Genomic DNA, 23,417 nt, shown 5'->3' with positions numbered 1-23,417 from the left:
ACATTAATTTTGCCTGGGCCATCCAGTCTGCCCTCTGACCCGGTATAGCACAGCCATGCGGTCATCAATGCTTCACCTGATCTTTGGGAGAGGACTGTCTAATTCTACATGGCAGGCTGGTCTAGTCATTCTCTAGGGTTTCACCTTTCATCTCCTTGGGAATGCCAGCCTTTCCGCATAGGCTCGATTCTTTCTGCTTACAGAGGGGTGGGAAGCAAAGGAAGAACCAGCAGGCTGCACCACTGGCAGTGGCAGATGAATTTTAGTAACAACACGTGAATAATAATGCATGACTGATCAAGAATCTCATATTCTTTCAGTGAGAGAATAATTTCCTATCTCTGAGGTTGATCATTATCTCCATCTTCCAGATAAGGAAACCAAGGCTTGGGGAGGGCTAAGCAACTTGTCCTTTCTCATAGAGTTGGTAAGGTACATGGTACAATAAAGGCTCAAACATGATTTTCCTGATTTATAGTCTCTCAATCTTTCTGCTACATCCTTGTTTACTCTCCTAATTACCCTCGTTCAGGGAAGTGATGCAGAGAAAGGGAATGGAAAGAAGAATAGTCAAAAAGCCAAGAAAACAGGGACATCTTCTAGCCCACAAGGTATGACAGCAGAGCTTTCCAGGCATTTGACAATTTTGTTGCTGCTCCTGCCACTCTAGAGCTATTACTATATAAAACCTAAGAGCCTGGAAGGCATGTGTTTCTACTGACTTACTGGGTAGGACCCTCACACTGGTAGGGTACACATGACTTTTCAGGTGGTACAAGGATTACAAGATGGAAGAAAATCTGGGCCATAAGGGAGAGCTTCAGCTCATCAGCTCTATATGGAGAAGCCCCAGACTCTCTAATCTCAAGAGCCACTGTCATCTGGCTGGGTCAAATATCTTATTCTTTCATGACAAATCAGACTGTGGCTGCCTTAATACATAAATTATAGAATCAAAAAACAAAATGAGACAGAAGTGAGTAAATTAATACATAAAACTAAAGAGCACAAAAATTGGTAGTGAACACCTTCTATAGGTGTCTTACATGATTGAAGCTGCTTCTTGCGGCTGCCAGGTTTTCTTCAGGCTTATATTCTAAATTAACTTTTTTTGGGGGGGGCAGAGAATATCAGCAAAACAGGGACGCAGTACGGAATGAAACACAGCTCATTTTGCCAGGTCACAAAAATAAAAGCCATTCTGCTTATTAAATATTTGCTTTCTAATATTTGGAAGTTCCTTATTCTCCGTTCCATTTCACCTTCCTTTTGAATGCCAAAGCACTTTTACATTCTTCCTACCTGATTTTCATAATTTCAAATCCTTTACTCGGCACACAGCTTTTTCTTCTAATTTCTAACATTTTAATACTTTCTGAAGTCTCTAGGGAAAGAAATTTACCACGCTTAATTCTCACTTAATTTGTGCTTTGCTTTTTCTTCTGCCACTTCCATTCCATTCATAAAAATAGGTTGGTTTTTATTGTGAATGGATTGTTTAGGAAACCTGAAAGCTGTATTAGATTTGCCTACCAGCACATACAAAACATATGGAATTAAAAATTACATTATTAAGAAAATACTAAACTACTCATTTAATGATAATAGGCACATGTAGCAAGTCCTGAGATTATCATGCTGTGATGCAGAAAAGGAGTCCTGGCCACTTTTATATTGAAAGATTTTCTTTTATTGGGATACATTTCAAATGATGAAAAGTATGTAATTTCAATAAGAAAAAAAGTACATAGCCTTAGATCTAAGAGAACTTTAAAATTTCTCCTCAGTTTACACAACTGAAATTTACTATTTTTCTTTAAATAACTTTAGATGTTCTTGCATGATGGAAGAGATGTTAGAAGTGGCCACATACTGAAATAAAAAAGAATTTCTAGGCAACAGAGCTTGAAAGTGTTTACTGTCATTTTCAACCAGTATACATCAGCAAGAATGTTACATCAGTTTGCTAGTTTGCTTAATAAGAATAAAATTTAGCTTGTAAAAAATAACCTAGTATGATTGTCAGTACCAATTTGACAATTAGCCTTCCTCAAAGAAAGAAAGAAAGAAAGAAGAAAAGAAAGAAAGAAAGAAAGAAAGGAAGGAAGGAAGAAAGAAAGGAAGAAAGAAACTATAAGACAAATCCCCAAATCAGAATAAAACCTCTATCTCTATCTTCACCTCTACGTGGGTGATTACAGATAGGAAGTATGTGTTTTAAAAAAGCATATTCAATATAAGAATATCATTTTATATTTGAAAAAAAATAAATCTATAATTTAATGTTAATGTTTATAATTGCATGTTTCTATATCACAAATAAAGGCTGTTATAAGAATGCTTTTCTAGAGCAATTATGAGAATCTAATAGAAAACTTGAAGAAACATTGTTCCAAACTTTATTGTACTATTACCTGGGCTTGAACTAGCTTAGAAATTTACAAATGTGGCTAAAAATAACACTTTCATTAATATAAGTGGATATAAAAGAGTCATATAACCGGAAGGAAAGTGACTAAAGTGGTTTAATGGATATAAAGCACATACTAGAAAATCTTTTCTGGTTAAAGAGCTCTCCTGTTTATGGATCTACTTTGTTCATCCCTTTTATTGTTCGGATTTGAATAGTTTTACTTAGAAGCTTAAAATGTACTGGTTAGCAAAGTTTCAATAGTGCTACCGAGAGGTTAAAAGCAGCGATTTACCTTCACAGTTTCCAAGTCTCCAGCTTTAGATGCCTCTAAGAGTCGATAGTCAACATCAGAAGTGCGTATAGGTGTACTTTCTGAATAAAAGAGAGGAAAAACTACTGTTGGTTTTTAAGAAATCACAGAGTTAAGATGGGAAAATTATTTGGTGAATGAAAAGAGAGACTAAGAGGTCAGAAATTCCTGAGGTCTAATCTATGGATTTTTCTCAATAGTTTTCAGATAAGAAAAAAGTGGCTTCTTGTTTCAATTCACATCCATCTTGTCCTAAAGCTACATTTAAATAAATTCAAAGACACACAAATCCTTCTCCAACTGTACTATTCTAGTCTTTAAACTTTTTGGCCAACACTTGGCAAAAGGGAATAAAGAAACATAGGAGCATGATATCAAAAACATCTCCATGATACTTTGGCTTTACAAAGTATGGTAGCAAAGCTTTGCCATAGATTTTGTTGTGTAAACCGAGGGAAGACACTCAACTTCTAGTACTTAATGTCTAGCTTTTTTCTTTTTTGGCCTTGACTTCCTCAATATGAAACATAAGGACTACTTCCAAAATCAGTGATCTCAGAAAATATAATCAGTGTACAAAAAAGGCCTACTAAACACAGAAATTTAATTCATATTCATTGAATGGCTTCAGGGAAATGCAATTAAAAATGTCTGTACAATTGGGAGGTGTGACACAAATGCTAGATAGAATATAGATTAGGCTGTTAGGTCTAGAAGTATGTGGCTAACAAACAAAAGTGTTTTGATTATTATAATATAAACAAACCAAAAATTCATTACACATTGGCTCACATAATTTTTTTAAAGATAACACCATAGATTGCTCAAAATACGTTTGTGGACATTACATGTGGCCTTTATAATGAGCATGTATATACAAACTCATGTAACACAAAAGGAATGAAGTCACTTGGATTTTGACTAGTAATGGTGATGATCAGCAGATCACTTAACAGCTTGGTTTTTGCACCTAAAAAGTCAGTGTTGGTTTCTCTTAAATCCGAAAGAGGATTATCCTATGATCAAAGATGCCTTTCTTGAGTCCACTGTCTACGTAGGAAGATCAAGTGATGTTATGAAAAAGGTTTTAGATTTCAGAAGAAATACTTGAGCTCTTTCTAGTCTAAAGTGCTTCATTCAGGAGACTATTGTTTTACAGAATAGGCTATGAGAACTCTTCCATGTGTTTATTTAGTCATGATAATACTTAGGTAAAATGATAAGATTAAAGCGAGGAAAGAAGAGAGTATTTCATATGATGAGGTACATTTCTGAAATATCAATAAATATGTTTCTTTAGAAGAGGGTTTATTATTTGTTAGTTTGTAGAATTGTGGAGGAAAGAAATCAGGTCTTGATCATCTTCATGTTCCTTTTCACAAAGAACATTCAAAAAGCATTTGCTGAACTGACTTCCATGCTATGTCATATGGGGGGTCAGTGAGTTTGGCCTATCATGGCTTTCTCTGGCTGCCTTTTATCCTGTTCCTTCTTGTCTTACTTGCTTCCATCCTCACTGTGCATGCCATGGCTGCATTTATGGATGAGAAAGTCTGTGTATATATAACTTCTCTGTGACAGTGATTCTGGCAGCTGGTAAAACTCATTGAAACATCCTTCAGATATCTGTAGGTACTCCTTTAGGATTATCATTTCAACAAAATAAAATGACACTTGTTTATATATATGGAGTTAGACCTTTGGATATTTTCAGACTCTAGCATTTGAGGTATACAATTAATGTGGCTAAATGTTTTAATTCTAAGAACAATTTGAAATTGGCACACTGGTCTTGATGCAGATTACTTGCAAAAGGGTATATTTTACAATCAAGCAAAAATTTTTATGCAAATATTAAGAATTCTTCTGAGAACTATGGAGAAATCCTTACTCCTAAAGAGCAGAAAGTAGTTATTTAAAGATATTGATTCATTACTGTACAAATTATAGGGTTTTGCATCCATTATAAATCATGAATAGGCTTAGAACAGATTCATTTTAGAAACAATGTGACAAAGTATTAGCTGAAAGGATATATAGATACACACACACACACACAAACACACATCAGGAACATTGTACAAAGAGATGCAGAATTAAAAGGAGGATATAAAACTTAAGTTAAAAGCCAACATACATAAAAGAAGAGTGGCTGATACGCTAAGTACTATATTAGTAAATTCTCCTATAAGCACACTGGCTTTTGCAGAGTATGAAATTAAAGATTTCACTTAGAGTCAAAAACTAAAGATGACTTGCTTCTAATTTTTTCTCCAATTCTATTCTGGCTCACCAGGATAAAAGAAAAGAAAGAAAAGAAAAGAAAAGAAAAGAAAAGAAAAGAAAAGAAAAGAAAAGAAAAGAAAAGAAAAGAAAAGAAAAGAAAAGAAAAGAAAAGAAAAGAAAAGAAAAGAAAAGAAAAGAAAAGAAAAGAAAAGAAAAGAAAGAAAAGAAAAGAAAAGAAAGAAAAGAAAAGAAAAAAAGAAAAGAAAGAAAAGAAAAGAAAAGAGAAAAAAGAAAGAAAAAAAGAAAAATTTGAAAAGAAAAGAAAACAATAACAACATCCCAAACCTAAAGTTTCAAATCTGGAAGGCAGTTTGTTATTATTATTATTTTTTAAATCTCCTGTAGACTGGATGTTTACTGGAGTGGTAATCGGTCTTCGTGCCTTATTTCAATGTGCAAATGCAAATGGGGATTTCAGCGTTTAGTTTAGCTATTATAAATCCCCAAATCCTTACCTCTGTAAATGATTAGGTAAAAGTAATGAGATAACCATACTGGAATAAACAGAATAACTCATGTCAAGTCTAGCCTCAAACTTCTGTTTAAAGGAACTGTCTGTGACACTAGAAATACTCTTTATCTGTGCTAATATAGTAGCCACTGGTCACATGTGGCTACTGAGTACCTAAAATATGGCTAGGACAACTGCTGAGCAGATCCTAAGCTTTTATTTAATTTTAACTAATTTAAATTTAGCCACATGTAGCTAGTAGCTACCATACCAGATAGAGCAGGTACAGAGAAAGCAGGCCTAGAGAAAAAAGTCAGATCTTCTGAAAGGATGTTTTAAAATGATGGTTTAGAAACACTACTATCTGACATTAACTTTGACATAAATACTGCCAATAGTTTACAATTCAAACTTTATTAATGTAAACTATTGGCAATTACTGACTTGGGAGCTGGAAGTGCAGGTTTCTAAAAGTTGATATCAAACCTGGTAACAGGTGTATTTAAATGCATCGTTAAAAGGTTACCCAGAACAGAACTCCAATAACTTAGTATATACCCTATGTGACTGATGCATTCATTTAGGAGTCACTATACATATAACCTAGAATTTGATTTGTAAATGTAGGTATAATCAAAAAGTTCAGCTAGCACGTGGTCCACAGACTACACAAATTTCTCACAGAAATCTTTGTTTAAAAAATTATATCCTTTTTCTTTTTCCTTTTTTTTAAAAGATTTTATTTATTTATTCATGAAAGACAGAGAGAGAGAGAGAGAGAGAGAGGCACAGATACAGGCAGAGGGAGAAGCAGGCTCCATACAGGGAGCCTGACGTGGGACTGATCCTGGGGTCTCCAGGATTACGCCCTGGGCTGAAGGCGGCGCTAAACCGCTGAGCCACCCGGGCTGCCCTAAATCCTTTTACAAACAAAAAACAGTTCCTATTTCCAAATCCTTTCTAAGGGCAAGATTTTACTATATAATTCTACTATCTATATTATTTTCCCAGATCAATAAAGAATATTAAGAATTAAACCAAAAAGTTCTGGCATGTCCAATGTTACACATTCATTTATTTATTTTTAAGATTTTATTTATATATTAATGAGAGACACAGAGAAAGGCAGAGACACAGGCAGAGAGAGAAGCAGGCTCCTTGTAGGAGCCTGATGCAGGACTTGAGCCCTGGACCCGGAATCACGACCTGAGCCGAAGGCAGACGCTCAACCGCTGAGCCACCCAGGCGTCCTGTATGTTACGCATTTAATTACCTATATATGTTTTATCTTCCAAACAAACTTTTATGAAGAATTATCAAAATAATTGAATAAAATATTTCATTTGTGATTCAGTATTTATCTTTTATCAGAAGTCATATAGTCTAATGCATTGCATTAGAAGACATTTAAATAGCATTAATGGATCTAATCTGCTTAATTTATTCCATCTTTTCCATTTTGTCAATTATCTCTAAAACTCTGCATAATTTTATTAGAAATTTTAATGTGATAGCTGTTTGCCTGATCTATGGTTATAACTTATAAAATCTAACTTAAAATTCAGCACTAAATGGTTCTTGGCAAAAAGTGGAAGAAAAAAATTTAGAATGCTTTAATAAAAGTCACACCTTTTAGAAATTATATTAGAATTTACTGAGAAGGCAGAAAGAATTCCTAGTCAAAGCATGATAATCTTCTTTAAGTAAATGTCCTATTGCTCTGTAGAAACAGAAGTTAAATGAAGTCATGTTTTTCATAGTTCAAGCTTGCAATCCTATAATAGGAAATTTCATTCCTTTAGATCTTTTTAGTTTTGATAGTAAAGGGTGTCCTACACAGGGCTTATTACTTCAACCGTCTCAAGATCACCATCTAAGAGTGAAGTAGAATGATATTATCTATGAATGAACTAGCATGAGGAAAGTAAATCATAAGTAATAGCTTTTAAAATATGGTACAGATACTCTTCTGAGGCTGGTTATCTCTGATTCAGACCTAATAACATATGTGAGCTCACAAGCCTGGAAAGCTCCCTATTTCAGAATAGAGGTGTAATCCTCAACTGTGCTATATTTTGGGGAACCCTTCAAAATTTGTGGGGTATACTTTTGTCTTCTAGAGTAGTTTTGTCCAAGCTATTACTGTTACAATAATCATAAATTATTTTACTGCAACTTACTCTCACTTTCCCTCTATATTTTAGTTAAGGCATTTAATATAGAGTTTTTAGAAGGTAAGTATACAGTTAGGCCACAGTATCTGTAAATTTCACTTCTGGATAAGGAAAGGGGATGTTATAAAATATTCATTATGACAAGAGGGGGGAGGGCACTGTATCTGATGGAGTAAAGAAATCCGGGTTATAGGCAGAAGAAAGTAACTAGGACTTCAGATTCCTAGTCTCTAAGGCTTCCTTCTCCATTTTACTCTTCCAGTTTGTTATGTCCTAGAGCAGATATAACCCACAGATAGAATGAAAGGGATGGGAAACAAGAGTCAATTATACCAATAATTTTGTATGTAGCTCACCATTTTTTAATAGCAAGACTGTGTTATTTCCTCTAATTTGGGGGCTTGGGAAACTAATATACTTTCATGTCAGTTCTGTGTTTGACCTCCCTCAATCAATTAAATAGCTAAAATATCTAATACTGTATTAGGTAGGCACTGATATTCAGCAAGATTTTATAATTATATTTAAGCTAGAAAAAAACCAAGATAATCTCATAATGGTGTAATGAAGTTAGGAATTATAAAAAAAAGCAGGTCAGATTATCACATATGTAAGAACAATTAATTGAAGACCATTACCAGATGAATGATTTCTAGTTTTCTCTATTTGATAGGTTTTAGAGCTGCCATAATTCCACAGTTTCTATGAGCTTTAAGTCTCCTTTGATCATAACACTCATGAGTCTGGTTTTCAATTTAAAACTAAAAAAAAAGAGTATGTTTCCTTCTCATGACACCTACCTCACACTCCACCAAAAAGGTTGATGGGGGGGGGGGGGCTCGGGCTAAACTGCAAACAAGGAAAGTTATGAAAAATATTCAGGCAAAGAAAGCGTTCCAAAGAGCTCCTTAAAATGAGTAGTGCAAAATTTGTCTGTTTCTATCAGTGGACATGAAACGGGAAGCACAGAACGTACTGTTTATTTATTTTAACTCACCACTTAGAATCTGCTGCACGGCCTCGTTCCCCATCTGTGCTGCTGTAAAGCCTTGTAAGGAGATGATAGAAGGATCAGAGCCGTAACTCAGCAGGAGGCGGCAGGTCTGCAGGTGACCTGCTAGCGCGGCTCTATGCAAAGCAGTCTGACCAAGGGTGTCCAGTGCATTCATCTGAAAAATCGTTGGGTGGGCACACAATTGAGTATCTACTCATTCCATTTTACACCCTAGCAAATACATTCTTATGAGAAAAATAAATTGTCAAGGTGTTTTGAAAAATGCCACAGACTATTTACTATTAACTTTTGTTTACCGCTTCTGAAAAAATATCAGTTTCTTACTTATCCTTTTCTGACCCCTTTACTGAAAATTACAATATACTCATCCCCTCTCGGAATGACTGTCTTCCTGTCTGTCTTCCACTTCCTGCCACTACACTCAACAACTAGAATGTAAGGTCTCTAGGGCTGGGACTCTGACATTCACTGCCTGCCACATCTAAGATACACATGAAATTCTTTTGGATGAATGGGTTTTACCAAACTTGCTTCCGTAAAATAAAGACAACAGAATATGTAAGCAAAGACAATCAAAATAGCTAATTACATTTTTAAAAAGATTTTTATTTATCTATTTGACAGAGAGAGAGAGAAAACAAGCAGAGGAGCAGCAGGCAGAGAGAGAAGCAGGCAGAGAAAGAGGGAGAAGCAGGATTCCCACTGAGCAGGCAGTCCGATGTGGGGCTCGATCCCCGAACCCTGGGATCATGACCTGAGCCTTAACCCACTGAGCCATCCAGGTGCCCCACATTTCTTTTCTAATTTTAGTAAATAGTTTTAATAGAATGCCCTCACTGAATTACAAATACATTTAATCACCCAAAAATAAAGATTAAAATGTTCCATTTTAAAACTTTGAACACTTAACAAGGAAGAATAATTTAGCTAGTTTGAAGACTGTTTAAGATAACATTCAACTTTGGGATCAGCTTCATAATTTAATCAAACCTGTTTTCCAGGATGCCCCAGTAAATACCTTTTATTCCAAACAGACCAAAGCCCATGTTCATTGTACATACTGCTTCTTTCAAAGAAACCCTTCATCTTTCTGGATTATGTAATTCAGTGCAACTTTCATCTTTCTTAAGAAGTCTTGATTACCTAAAGGCTTGATGATTACTGCCTTTCTGAATACCCATGTAAAGTTAATACTATTAACACTAGGCTAGGTTTTGTTATGGCTATTGAGAGTATGGATTGCATTATATAGATCTTCTGGGTCTTCTAGAAAGCTCGTCTTAAGGGAGTAAATTCTCAAATATATGCTAGCAGATTATTCTAAGCATTTGTATATACCCACCAAATACAAAATTAAGGACAGAAAAGATTTAAGATGACTGATCTCCAAGTCTTCAGTCTTTCATCATTTTAAGTAAGGCTGTCACACTTGTTCAGGCAAGAGTTTATCTAAATTCTTAATGGTGTTTAACAAAATTTGCCATGAAATACTGACATATTTAATTAGATCTCATTTGCCACCAGAAAAGTGACTGTTTATACACAGGCAACATAAAAGCACAGCCATTATTAGCATGTATTGATGGAAAACATAAGCTACCAAACTAAACTTCTTGACTTTTTCTATGAACATTCCTTTGTTACCTCACTGTAAGAGAAAAAATTGGGAAATTCTGATCATTAAATCTGTAAATCTGATAAGGAACCTACTAAATTATTTAATTGTAGTGACAGAAATCCTCAGTACAGCTTCTTAAATCATGGGAACATGGTTTGAGAATTACTACTTCAAAATACAGATATTACCAAGTTCTTTTTCAGCTCAAACTAGTGACCCCTCAATGCTGTCAATTAAGACCATCTGTAATTTACTTTTATACTTCCTACTATATATTTTTTAAAAAGATTTTATTTATTTGAGAGAGAGAGAGAGAGCACAAGCAAGGAAGGGCAGAAGGAAAGAGAGAAGCAGGCTCCCCACTGAGCAGGGAGCCTAACATGTGGCTCCATCCCAGGACCCTGGGATCATGGCCTAAGTCAAAGGCAGACGCTCAACCATCTGAGCCACCCAGGTGCCCCATTTCTACTATATTTTAAAATCATAATTTGAAAAAAAAATCACAATTCGATAGGCTTACTATGCTCCAGCTTTATTAGATTACACTGGAACCCCATTTTATGAAGGTGTTAGTTTCTAAAGTCATTGCAAAAGGTAAAGTTTGCCTTTGGTCAACATTATTCTAGCAATGTAATGGTACAGAGACCTAAGGTTTCTTAGTAAATTCAACACTCACCAGTTTTACCTTCAAAGTGTGAGCAGATCAACTGAATACCAAAGTCATACAATATCTTTAAACACTTAAAAATACTCTGTGTAAGGAGAGACTGCCTTATACATATGCATAGTGATACAGAGCAGTACAGAAAACAGCAGCTTCCCTTCTGTCTCTCACTCACTCTGGGGCATACATTCTTGGAGCAAATCTGGGCAAAAATCACCACTCACTATTATTTACATTCACTTTTCTTGTTCCTCTCCCCTTCTCAGTTTTGGAGGGATGGTCCTGAATGCAGCTCCACTGACACATTCTCATTTCTCTACCGAGCTATTATTCTCTGTTTCACACTCCTTACACCCTTGTTGAAATTAGAACTAAGTTGTTTACCTCCTAAAAAGTCTCATAAGGAAGGGATGCAGCTAACATTTATTAAGCCCTTAATAAGTGCTAGATGCTATATGCAAATTGCAATCTATTTAAACACAAAATTATGACTTAATCTTAAATATAACTCTTCCCCTCTGTCGTCCTCACCCCCAGAAATACAAAGTTTAAGGACACAGCTTGGAGCTATGTGAATAGCTTATGTGAATAAGTGCAAAAAATAGAATAATGTATAAATCACGGTTATTGTTAATTTATAAATTTTTTTTTAGAAAGTTGATTTTTTTTTATGATAGAGAGAGAGAGAGAGAGAGAGAGAGAGAGAGGGGGAGAGAGAGAGGGAGAGAGGCAGAGGGAGAAGCAGGCTCCATGCACCGGGAGCCCAATGTGGGACTCGATCCAGGGTCTCCATGATTGTACCCTGGGCCAAAGGCAGGCGCCAAACCGCTGTGCCACCCAGGGATCCCATAATTTATAAATTTTTTATGTTTAGCTGAAAAAAATTCCAACCAGTTGATGAGGACCAATTGATAATGCTAGAAAGTTAAAACCTTGATCATATACTGAAACTTTATGTCCTCATCCCTGTTTATGTATAGAAGGCATTTACTCATTCCCATAGGTGGTATTCTAGTATTTCAGAAAACCAAACTTTCTTAAAGTACAACACAGACCGGCGTTAATTTAAAATTCTTTGCTTTAGAAAATTTTAGAAAATATTTTTTATTAGGAATTTTCCACTCAAACTCTAAAGAGTTATCATAGCAACAAAAGAATATCTATGGAGTTCTTTATCAGACAACAAAGCTGAAGTGCTGTGATTAGTTGTAGAGAAATATCAACATATCATCAGAAGGACTCATTCCATGGAAACAAAGAGAACAACAAAACTAGAACAATTTGGTGATACTTTGTATAACTCAGAGAATGAACAACAATGGATGCCAGGGAAAATATTAAACAGACATTAGACAAGGGTTTTTGTGAGGAAGTAGTATTCCTCACTAGACCCAAATGTCAAATTTCTCAGATTCCCTAATCTCAGGACTCCAGGCTTGTCTTTCTATGTGGCAGCTCTATGCTATCAGCTCCGTATAATCTCAGCCAAAGCCAAAAAGGATGTTTTATACATCTATTGGAAAAGAGAAGAAACCTTTCCCAGCAGATTAATATGGCTAGGGCCAGAAATGCCTCCCAAGCCCACGCCTGTACCAGTCACTAGCAAGGAGAATAAGACTACCACAACTGTTTGAGATCAGCCTTCTGTGAAGCTCCCAAATCTGAACAAAACAGAGTTCTGTAGAGGATGTTGGCAAGCTGTGATCCATGGATCAATTCCAATCAGCTGACTATTTTGTACTGCTTGCAAGCGAAGAATGATTTTTATATCTTTAAATGATTGCATTTAAAATGGTTATATAAGTACCTACAACACCAAAAATATTTACTATCTAGAATTTTAAGAACATGTTTGCTGATCCCTGTTCTGAAGCAAAGAAGAAAAGGAAAAATGATTGATAAGAAATTGGCTGTCAGAGTTATTACTATCGTTAAATTGATTCAAAATTGAAAACAAAAATTAAGATCCCTTAACTTCCTCTTCCCCCCCCCCCGAACTTCCTCTTATATTTAACTTTATCAACATGCTAATGTTCTGCCTTGGTTTATTTATTTATTTATTTATTACCAACCAGCCATGAAATATAATCAGGGCTCCCTACAAAGTGGTCAATGTACTTTTTTTCCCCTCCACATATATATTCTGAAGTGGTTCAAGGCAAGGAAGCCAAAGTGTATGTGCCTTCCAAGGTATGTGATAAATTTGTTTTTAGAGGGCAGAAATAACTGTTTTATAGGACTATAGGTCAATCCCCATACCCCGATTTTTAAAATGGGTTATCTGGCAGGATTTGCATTGCTGCTCTAATTCAGTTTCACAGTGAAAAAGATGATATTTTGGAGCTAGTGTGATTATATTTCATTATGATCCCAGAGAGTTATAGGGAACTCTAATTGTTTAATGGTTCCCATAGGTTTGGATTTATTACTCTAATACCATAAGTTACAGAAATGGGAACTGATAGTAATTTACTCTATTGATGGAGAAATATAGGAGATTAAATGATATGGGCATGTTATTCACAAAACTGTAATTGAAAGCACTGAATAAAAGGGCCAACCAAAGTCCATGACAACCTGAAAGTCATGACAACATTGGTTTTTTTGTCCTCTTGGCTTTGACAATTTTGACTCACACATTGAAAGTTCTTCACTCAGTCAAAAAAACAGGCTTAACAACATTTAAAATATTCTTTATTAGATAAGAATCAAGCTTCTAAGAAAAGAAATAAACCAAAAAATACAGTCTAGTATTATACATATAATTAAGCACTCAAATGCTGACTTAAGCTCAGATAACCAAATGAGATTGCCACTCACAAGGATTTTTCTAAGAATTTTCAAATTAAATAACTATATGCATATATGTATGTATTGCTCTCCATAAGTTTTGTGTTTTTAACCTAAAAAATGTGTTTGACAGATTTTATATATACCATCATTAATTTATTATTCATATTTTAAGGAGATACAATTCTTTATATATATATATATATATATAATTCTTTATATATATATAATTAATTACATGTAATTATATATAATCTGCAATCACCAACATACACACTTCTGGAAGAAAATAGGGAGTGTTACATCGATTTTCTGATCAAATCTTCTTTAGATCTGGTCCTCTATTCCCCTCCATCCCTATCTCTACCATAAGGCTATGATAGAGGGTATCATCAAAGATTCTTACCATTCAGTGCTAAGGAGATAATTTTCACCAAAGTACAAAAACTGCCTCAAATAAGAAAAATGCTACATATAATGTGTGGTAACGTGGACAGGACTAGTTTGAGATAAATATTCAGAAGGTGTCAGAAGAAAAACATTATCTGGTAGTTTTAGAGATAAAACATATTCCCCTTTTCCCCCTTCTATCTAGAGATTAAACACCTGAGGTATGCATGCTTTTCTATTTGTTTGAGTAGAAATTAATGGCTTTCCTACAGAGGGTAATTAGCTAAATGATATAAAGCTACAATGGCGTTTGGCCTGAAATATATAGGATATAAAAGTATGATTTAAACATGCCAAAACAATCTTGGAAACTAGCGAGCAGACTATAGGGAAATGGGTGAGGGGTGTCTCTCAGTATTGGAATCAGTGTGAATAGCCTAGTCTCAAAGTGTTAACCTCGAGACTGAGTTTATCTCTCTCCTAAACTTAAAGCTACCATTGTCCATATCACTCACAACAGTTCTGTAATTAACCATCTACTGTTAACTCATAATTCTATTTTAGCTGTTGAATATATGGGTATATCTCAATCTAAACTGGATTTCAAGTAACCTCAGAGCTGAAAACAGTCTTTGTATTCCTTCAGCTAGAATGACAATGTAATTTCCTCCCAAATCAGGACACTTTGCAAGTGAAATGAAGAGTGAGTGAGTAAATAAATAAATAAATGATAGGCATTAATAAATCTACAAGAAAGGAATAAAAGATAGGAATCTAAAATAGGTCTATGTCCTAGTGGACAGACTATAACCCAGGGAACAGGTGGCAGGCATGTTAAAAGCCTCTTAGCTTTTAAAAGGTAAGAAATATGATCTATCTTAAAAAGCTAATTTTGTTGAGTACTGCTAAATCATTATGCCAGATATTATGCACATACCTTGAATCTACATTTCTGTAATTGACTTTCTAGAAGACAGTAGTTTTCTAGGAAGTATTTATCTTTCTGGAGCAAGATTCTGTGCATGCTGCGTGCCTATTCAAAAATTTCCAATGGCTCTCCAAGTATTATGAGAACAAAATCAAAACTCTCCAATTGAAACTACCAAGACTTTGCTCCAAAATATCTTCTCAAGATTTTCATTATATTCTCCTTTTCAGTACCTACTGGACTCACTAATCATAACTTCTAACTCCTTTACCATCCTGATTGAGTCATTATTTAAAATATGATTTGTATTTTGCCAATTTCTATATATCTAATCCTGAACATTCCTAGCTGAAATCTTACTTCCTTCATGAAATTTCTCTAATCTTTCCCCTAGCCTGTTACCAACAGTGGAAGTAACTATTCTCTGAATAGCAGTCTACCCATACTACCCCTATATACATCACTTTCCAATTTATACAATAGCTATTCAAATTGACTGTGTTGGATAAGACAATTATTACTAGATTTTAAGTCCCTTAAGAGAGAAGACTCTTGATCAAATTCAAACTTCATATATACCCTTTAGTAACAAGTATCATGCCTGTATAAGTGGGTGTTCAAAACGGTTGGTAACTAAATGGTTCGTGAAAATAAACTGGTAAATTCTGGTGATAAAGGATCTGTTTTCATCGTACTAGTGTGTAAACCAAGCAAACCCTACACTATTAAAATATTCTTTTTTAAAGAAGATTTGAGAGAAAGAGAATGTGCACACATACGTGTTTGTGGGAGAGGGGGAGAGAGAGAAAGATAATCTCAAGCAGACTCCCCTCTGAGCACAGAGCTCATCCCATGACCCTGAGATCATGACCCGTGCCTAAGTCAAGAATCGGATGTTTAACTGACTAAGCCATCCAGGCGCCCCAACTACTAAAATACTCTCTAGCCAAAAATAAAAAATGCATTCTTCTTTCCCTAGAGATTTGAAGGAAAAAAAGTTAAATAGTGTGGACAAAATTGTTTAATATTGCAAATAATGGACTTACTTAATCTGTGGTAAGAGTGTAATTTAATTTGATCTTGAAGTTTTTTGTGTGTGGTTTTTTTTTTTTTTTTTTTTTTTTTTTTTTTTTTTTTTGCTCTTAAAGTTTTTACTGATATTTATAGAGCATTGTTATCCATGGTGGGATGGACATCATGACAGGAGCCAAAACCAAGAGTTGGATGTTTCACCAACTGAGCCACCCAGGTACTCCACTTTAAAAGGTTTTTATTAATCCTTTAATATGTTGTGAACCCACTACAAGAGTATCGAATTTGTCTAAAAAGTTAAATTTCAATATAATTTGAAAGACATAAAACTAGATTGTTTACTAGGGGAACTTGAGTGTATCATTATTTGCAAAGCTTCACGATTCACGTGGAATTTTAAAAGAATCAAGTTCTCTGAAAAGAGGTGTATTATAATGGCATCTATTTATTTAGTTTTATTAAAAGGGTACTCACCTTCTCACATGCCCTAACTGTCTGAGAAACAAGTCTCTGAGCATGGCTGATTAGACTAGCAGGAGCCAATCCAATGGCTATGTGCATGAACCGCAGCCTCATTCGGATTCTCCCCTTCTCATCCTTGAGACTTGGGAGAGACAGTAGCTATCGGTGGTATATTTTTAAGCTAAAGACACATAAAGGAGGGGCTGCAAAGCCCATATTTAGGGCATAAAGAAGTAAAACAGAAAAATACAGTTTATAAAAAGAAGAATGAAATAGATGAACAAAGACCAACAAAGAAAAGAAACCCAACCAATTGCAGAAAGAGAGACAGAAAATGCAGTCAAGGTATCCAACAGTTTCCAAATTCCTTGTTCTAGTCTTTTGTGACTGTCAGGTACAATTTCTGTAGATTATTTCTATGGGATAACAATATGGGTTATCTCAGAGAAGTAATAAGTGAACATTTATATAATACAGATTTCCATGTATGCTTAATCTAGATTCAAATGATCTGTTTCTGATAACTGTAATGTCTCTCAGACCCTGGCCCTTTTTGCTCTTTACACCGATAGGCTCAAACTGCAGATATTTGAACTATAAGAGGTACTTTATAGCTTTGAATGCATTTTATTTAACATCTTAGGGCTAATAGAAACTGCTTATCAATCCACCTCTAGAAAAGCATTAATCAAATCCTAATAACGAGCTAACACATTTCCCCAAAGTGAGCAAAGACTCTTCATCACTTCTCAATGTGAGAAATAAGCCTGTTGAATGCCAATTACTATTGACACAATTTCTTCTTACAAACAATATAAATAAATCTGTCAAATTAAGACAAATGAACAATCAAAAGAAATTTCTCCATGCTCCACACATTTAACAGATGCTCGAGTAATGACAAAATATCAGCTCTTTTATATATGGAATAAAAACCCACTTCTGAATGAAACCTTTCATTCTTAGGTATTAATAATATCATATGCAGCTGGAACTTAAGTTCTACTTAATAATGACAGTAGACAAATCAGTAGCAATAGAATGCCAGGGTAGCTAACAATAATAAAGCAAAAACCTGCCACAAGAAGGATAAAATCTTCATTTCTCTCCCATTTAGGTTTTATAGTAATCTTGCAAAGCTGGGGGTTGATAAGAGATAATTAACTTTTTAGAAATGGAAATTTACTCCACTATAAAAGTAGATTTTTCTTTTTAAAAATATTTTATTTAAATTAAATCTGCCAACATATAGTATAACACCCAATGTTCATCTCATCATGTCCCCTCCTAAAAGTAGATTTTTTCAAATGAGGTGTCTAATACCCCCATTTTCTTATAACCCTCCTTTCTTTACTAGACATTCATTTTTTTATCCTTTTTCTGAACATTGCCTGCTTGCCTCTCCAGATCCACATCTATCCCTCCACTTGCTCTGTGTCCTGGAAAACTCACTTGTATGGATCATATCAATGAGCTCTTTTGGTCTTTAAGTCTTACTACATTTGGCCAATGAGAGGCAATAGCAGGAGACCCGTGGGAAGCAGGAAGATGAGGAGGAGGGGTTAGAAAAATGTTTGCGGAGGCTACAGGGTTAAAAGGGGGCCTTCCCCAAATAGCTACCTTCTCAGCTTCCGGGACCTCTCCCCTTCTTTGCCCCTTGCCCAGAGTTGATAACATCTCCCCACTTGCTGCTATCCTTTGCTCATATCCTCAAACCCTGCCCACCTTTGTATATAATTGCTTTATTAAGCTTTCCTCAAATTACCCACTTTGAGTGTGCTTATTGCCAAAACCCTAACAAATACAATTCTCCACCACCTTCAAAAGCTGCCAAAACCTTTGTATAAAAATTGCCCAATTAAATGGCATTGCCTACACCTTGACTTCTTCCTGCAGCACTGAACACCTGTTCCTTCTTCATACTCCTACTGCACTCAACAGACACTGAAAGACCTGTCAATTTTCTCTTCCCGCAGCTGCTCTTTAAACATGGTAATCTGCAAAGGTCCCTTCCTTAACTCTCCATATTTTTTCTACCAGGACCTTGCAACACATGATCACTATGTCAATGGCTTTCCAAAAGATCTTTCTAATCCTAGACCATCTTTCATACTCTACTGCTGTATTTTCAACTGCTAGTTTTATCTACATGTTCCTATATATCATATCAACTCTAAGTACCAAATTATCAAGGCATAGGAAACCAGTATTTCTCTCTAGCTTTCTCACTTCCCTGTATGGTACCACCAGTTTCTAAGTCCATTCCAATCCCCGATTAATTTCTAACAGTCCATCTCTTAAGTGGGTTTCATCTTTTTATTCCTTTTTCATTGCTAATACCACTCAACTGGATTCAGGATTAGCTCAAGTTTGGTAGTTGCATAAACTTTCAAACTGGTATTTTCCATAGTATCTAGCCTACAGTCTTAATCACTTTGTATCTCAGTATTCGTTGAGTTAGTGGATCAAAACAAATTATAAAGAAAGTGATATATAACTTTTATATAAAAATTTAGACAATTAAGGGAAACATGAAATATATGTTTACAAAGACAAATATGGAAAAAATACAATGCTCATATTTACAAGTATGCTTAGAGTATTGCTTGTATGCCAGGTACTATACTATATACTTATATATACATAAGCTCATTTAATTTTTATACACACAAACACACAAATACTTACAGAGGAGGTATTAATACACAAATATCACTGATGAGTCAATTAAGGTTCCAGGAAATGAAGTTCAAGTTTATAAAACTAGAAAGTAGAGGACTATAAAGTGAAAAATATGTCTGTCTATGTTATAATGTTTATTTTAACATGCATACCAAACCTGAATTTTCTATTTATCATCAAGCTTTAAGCAAAAGAATGTTTTGACTTACATAAATATTAAGTTCTATCTAAGTAAGACAGATTAGTCATATTAGATCTCCCTATCAAATTCTCTGCCTTTTCTGATATGTTAGCCTTAGCCTGGGAACTTGACATGAGGTAGGGAAGGAGGCAGGATGGAGGAAATAGTGTAAGAGAGCTGAGTCTTAATTCAAGTACCTTGTTCAGAAGGTGCTTTTAGAATCAAATGGAAAGCGTAAGTTGTCCAAAAATCAAATTGAAACCATGAGTTCTTCAGAAAGGACACTAAGCAAGCAAACTGTAGGGCCCAACAGCAGCTAAGCTAAGTTTTTACAGTGAGTTTTTACTACGACAGTAGCCACTATATACACCAACCCTAAGGGACAGCAGCCTGTTTTGGAACCAGGGAGTAAGGATGGCAATTGGTATTTATTCGTTCATAACCCTGATTAAATATGTTTTTTTTTCCTCTATTTTAAAGTGTTTAATAGAAGTTCTCGGTTTAGATCAACTACAGTGGAAGGACTAGAGAGGGCAAACTAGTCTAAAAGTCATTCTCTATTACTGACAGGGTGTTTAAAATTATATGTGCTCCACTGATGGATTGAGATGTTATTGATGAAAACGTAATGTGAACATAAAGAGCAGAAAAAGATTGAGAACCATATACCTTGAGTAATGCTGACTGGATAGCTATTAAATAATGTTATTTTTCATTGAAACTTCACGAAATAAAATGACTCATTGGAGACAAACAATAGATATTTTCCAAAAATGGAGGGCACTGTTCATGGTTTTTCAAGAACATTATAAATGCCATAGCTATTTTTAAAAATAGGTCAATGATAAACATACAATTCTCTTAAGTATACCAGAGAGCCCACTTAGCTTAGTATTTTCTGCTTGACAGAGTAATAAGACATTGTTTATATAATAATGCACTAGTCATACTCTCAATATAGGTAATAAATCTATAGAACTATTTCCTTTTGTTCCAGTTCATCCTGACTTTTTATATAAAAACAGCAATGGGGGATGCCTGGGTGGCTTGGTCGTTAAGCATCTGCCTTTGGCCCAGGGCATGATTCTGGAGTCCCGGGATCGAGTCCCACATTGGGCTCACTGCATGGAGCCTGCTTCTCCCTCTGCCTGTGTCTCTGCCTCTCTGTGTCTCTCATGAGTAAATAAATAAAATCTTAAAAAAAAAACAACAACAAAACAGCAATGGTCCTTTTTAAAGCAAGGATATCCAAATTTTGGGATTGTGAACCTTATGAGTGAAGAAATGTTTTGAGAACACTTTCAATAAATATTTGTGTTCATTTGTAAATTGTAACAAATAGTGCTATACTAATACATAATGGATATGTGTAAAACTTACACAAAAAGAGAATTACAAAGTCTGGGAAAGAGATGAAACAGTTAAATATTTAAAAATATCCTATTTACTAATTTACAAAATGTCTTTTGGTTCGCTTAAAAAAAACCTTAAAAAAAACATAAAAACAGTAATGTAGATTTGAAGGTCTAATTCTAAGTTCATTTTCAGTAGCTTGTCCCATTGACCACATTAGCTCAAAACATGTGACAGAGACATGTAGAACCAGTGGAAAAAGTACATTGTTAGTGATGCCTACTAAATCATGATGGGGCACCTGGATGGCTCAGTGACTGAACATCTGCCTTTGGCTCAGGTCATGATCCCGGGATCCTGAGATTGAGTCCTGCATCAGGGTCCCCTCAGGGAGCCTGCTCCTCTCTCTACCTATGTCTCTGCCTCTCTCTGTGACTGTCATGAATAAATAAATGTCTTTAAAAAAAAATGCCATCACTTTCTCATTTACTTTAAAATATGTAATATTTGCCATTAAGGGTTTATGTTTCTTTTTTAAAAAAATACCTACATACATGTAAAAAGTACCTACACATAAGTCATTTGTCATCACAGATGATGACAAATTTTGGACCCTCTTATTTTCATTAAAAAAAAAAAAAGCACAACGCCTAAGTATGACAATTCTTGAAAATACTAATTTATGAAATAGTCAGACAACCTCTTTATGCTGTGAGATTGTCATTCCCTGGATTAAAAACAATGTTCCTTATGAAGGATCTACCATTTAGGATAATATCCATAAATCCACTCCTATGGACATGTGTAAAATGCAGTATGCATGATAACATGCTGAAAATGAACAGATGAGCGAGTTTGTCAGTGTCAATCCCTTGCTACTCAGACTTCCATTCTTCCCCAGGAAACACCTCGAGCTGACTCAGGCAGGCTGACACATGGACCTAAGGAGGGAGCCAGCATCAATCTGTGTATTAAATATTAGCAGGTATTAATTTTGTTATTCAGAAATAAGGAAATTACTATCTTAATAAACTAAAATTCTAATATTTTTTCCTGTCTCCAATGGCTTGTCTTGTATGTTCCATAGAGTGTCTGTCTACTTTGGAGACTTCTGCTTCAAAATACACAGTCTTAAGGATTTAAAAATTTCCAATTTCATGTTACCTCTGAAAAACAACCAGTTTGCTTCCTTCCTCCCTCAAGTAATTAATAATTTCAGACAATGCCAACAAAAATGGTTACTGCAAAATTTCTTATTTCTTTAGTGTCAAGGTTATTTGAGAAAATAATTATCATTACCAGTTTAAGGGAACAAAAATGTTCTTTAAAATAAGTAGCAATACTCTATCATTTACATAAATTATTCTGATAAACCATCAATGATGCTGAGTATCAAAATCTACCAGTTCCAGTATTATTGTAAAACAAGGTAGAGTTAAATGTATTTCGAATGATAAGACCATAGCTACCTTTCACTGCTTTACAGAAGAACAATAGTAAAGTTCAATAAAACACAGGTAATTATTTTTATTAGTAACAAGACTTAAATCAGCTTTAAAAGAGAAGAGGTGACTTCAAATACATGGTAACAGTCCTTTACAAAATTCATTTTTCTAGGAAAATCAGAGAGAATGGTAAGAGCCTTAAGAGCACCTAGCTACTCAATTGCAAGTCTGACATTTTATTTCAGGTGTGTCTTACCTTTGCTCCATGCTTATGTAGAACTTCCATGACGTCATTGTGAGCTCTTTCTGCTGCAACATGCAGGGGAGTCATGAAACTATGGAGAGAAGAAAAGGAAATTTCCTAACTTTTGTTGTATTTCCCCTTTAAGACCTGCTTCCTCTGCAATTACACTTACTCTTTATTCTTTTCATTAACATTTGCTCCTTTTCTAAGTAATAGTTCTGTCACTTGCTTTCGTTTGGGATGCAGGGAGGCCACAGCACAGTGCTGTAAAGTAAACACAGCTAAGTTAATAAACTTCTGTTGACAAGTAGACTTCAGAATTAAATAGCATCTGACGACTAGTTAGAACATTGTTCTGTCAAAACATACTTAAAGATATATTTTACATTATAGAGATCATAAAATTCTTCCTAAATACACTGGAAGTACAAGAAATAAACCTTCAAACTAAGGTGAAATGATTTTTGTTAAGCATTAAGAGAGACACTGTTTCTTTTTCTTTGGCCAATAAATAATTACCCAATCTATACTTATTTAAAGGTATCAGAATGCTGCCCCTCCAAAGCTACAAATATCTACACCTGAATTAGTCAATCCTTTGTTAAGTTGTCAGCCACATAAATCAAAAGTTCTCAAACTCTGCCCCAGAGCTACTTTAAGCACTATATAAGCCTAGATGCCCAGGTACAGGCAAGAAGGTAATAGACTTGAAGGAATTTAGTGGAAGATGTATTCTCAGAAATTTTATGTTTTATCCTACATTTATACAATTTTTGGTATTTTTTGTTTTATATTAATGTTTGTATTAAAATGTTAAGAGTAACAAACTACTTACTAATGAATACAACGAACACTCCAAAAAAGCAGGCCAGGCTTACTCTGTTGCTTCCAGTATCTCCTAGCATAATGCTGGAGAACTTGAATGTATCTGAACTCTAGTCTGAGAGCCATGTATTTATGTGTGCATATAGTGGCCCAT

General features: G+C 34.9%; 1 protein-coding gene across 1 annotated transcript in view; it reads right to left on the bottom strand.

Moving 5' to 3' along the window:
* TNKS (tankyrase) overlaps positions 1-23,417 on the bottom strand; it is a 214,906-nt gene that overhangs the window by 47,196 nt on the left and 144,293 nt on the right. The window contains exons 10-13 of the mRNA XM_055334908.1: positions 22,611-22,702; positions 22,451-22,529; positions 8,632-8,803; positions 2,706-2,785 (exon numbers count right to left, since the gene is read on the bottom strand). Of these exons, the coding sequence (XP_055190883.1) occupies positions 2,706-2,785; positions 8,632-8,803; positions 22,451-22,529; positions 22,611-22,702 (423 nt within the window). The remainder of the gene's footprint in view (positions 1-2,705; positions 2,786-8,631; positions 8,804-22,450; positions 22,530-22,610; positions 22,703-23,417) is intronic.

The sequence above is a fragment of the Nyctereutes procyonoides genome, unplaced genomic scaffold (genome assembly GCF_905146905.1).
Source record: "Nyctereutes procyonoides isolate TBG_1078 unplaced genomic scaffold, NYPRO_anot_genome, whole genome shotgun sequence".
Taxonomy (NCBI): Eukaryota; Metazoa; Chordata; class Mammalia; order Carnivora; family Canidae; genus Nyctereutes; species Nyctereutes procyonoides.
The sequence above is the reverse complement of the archived record's forward strand: the minus strand, read 5'-3'. Positions and strand labels throughout refer to the sequence as shown.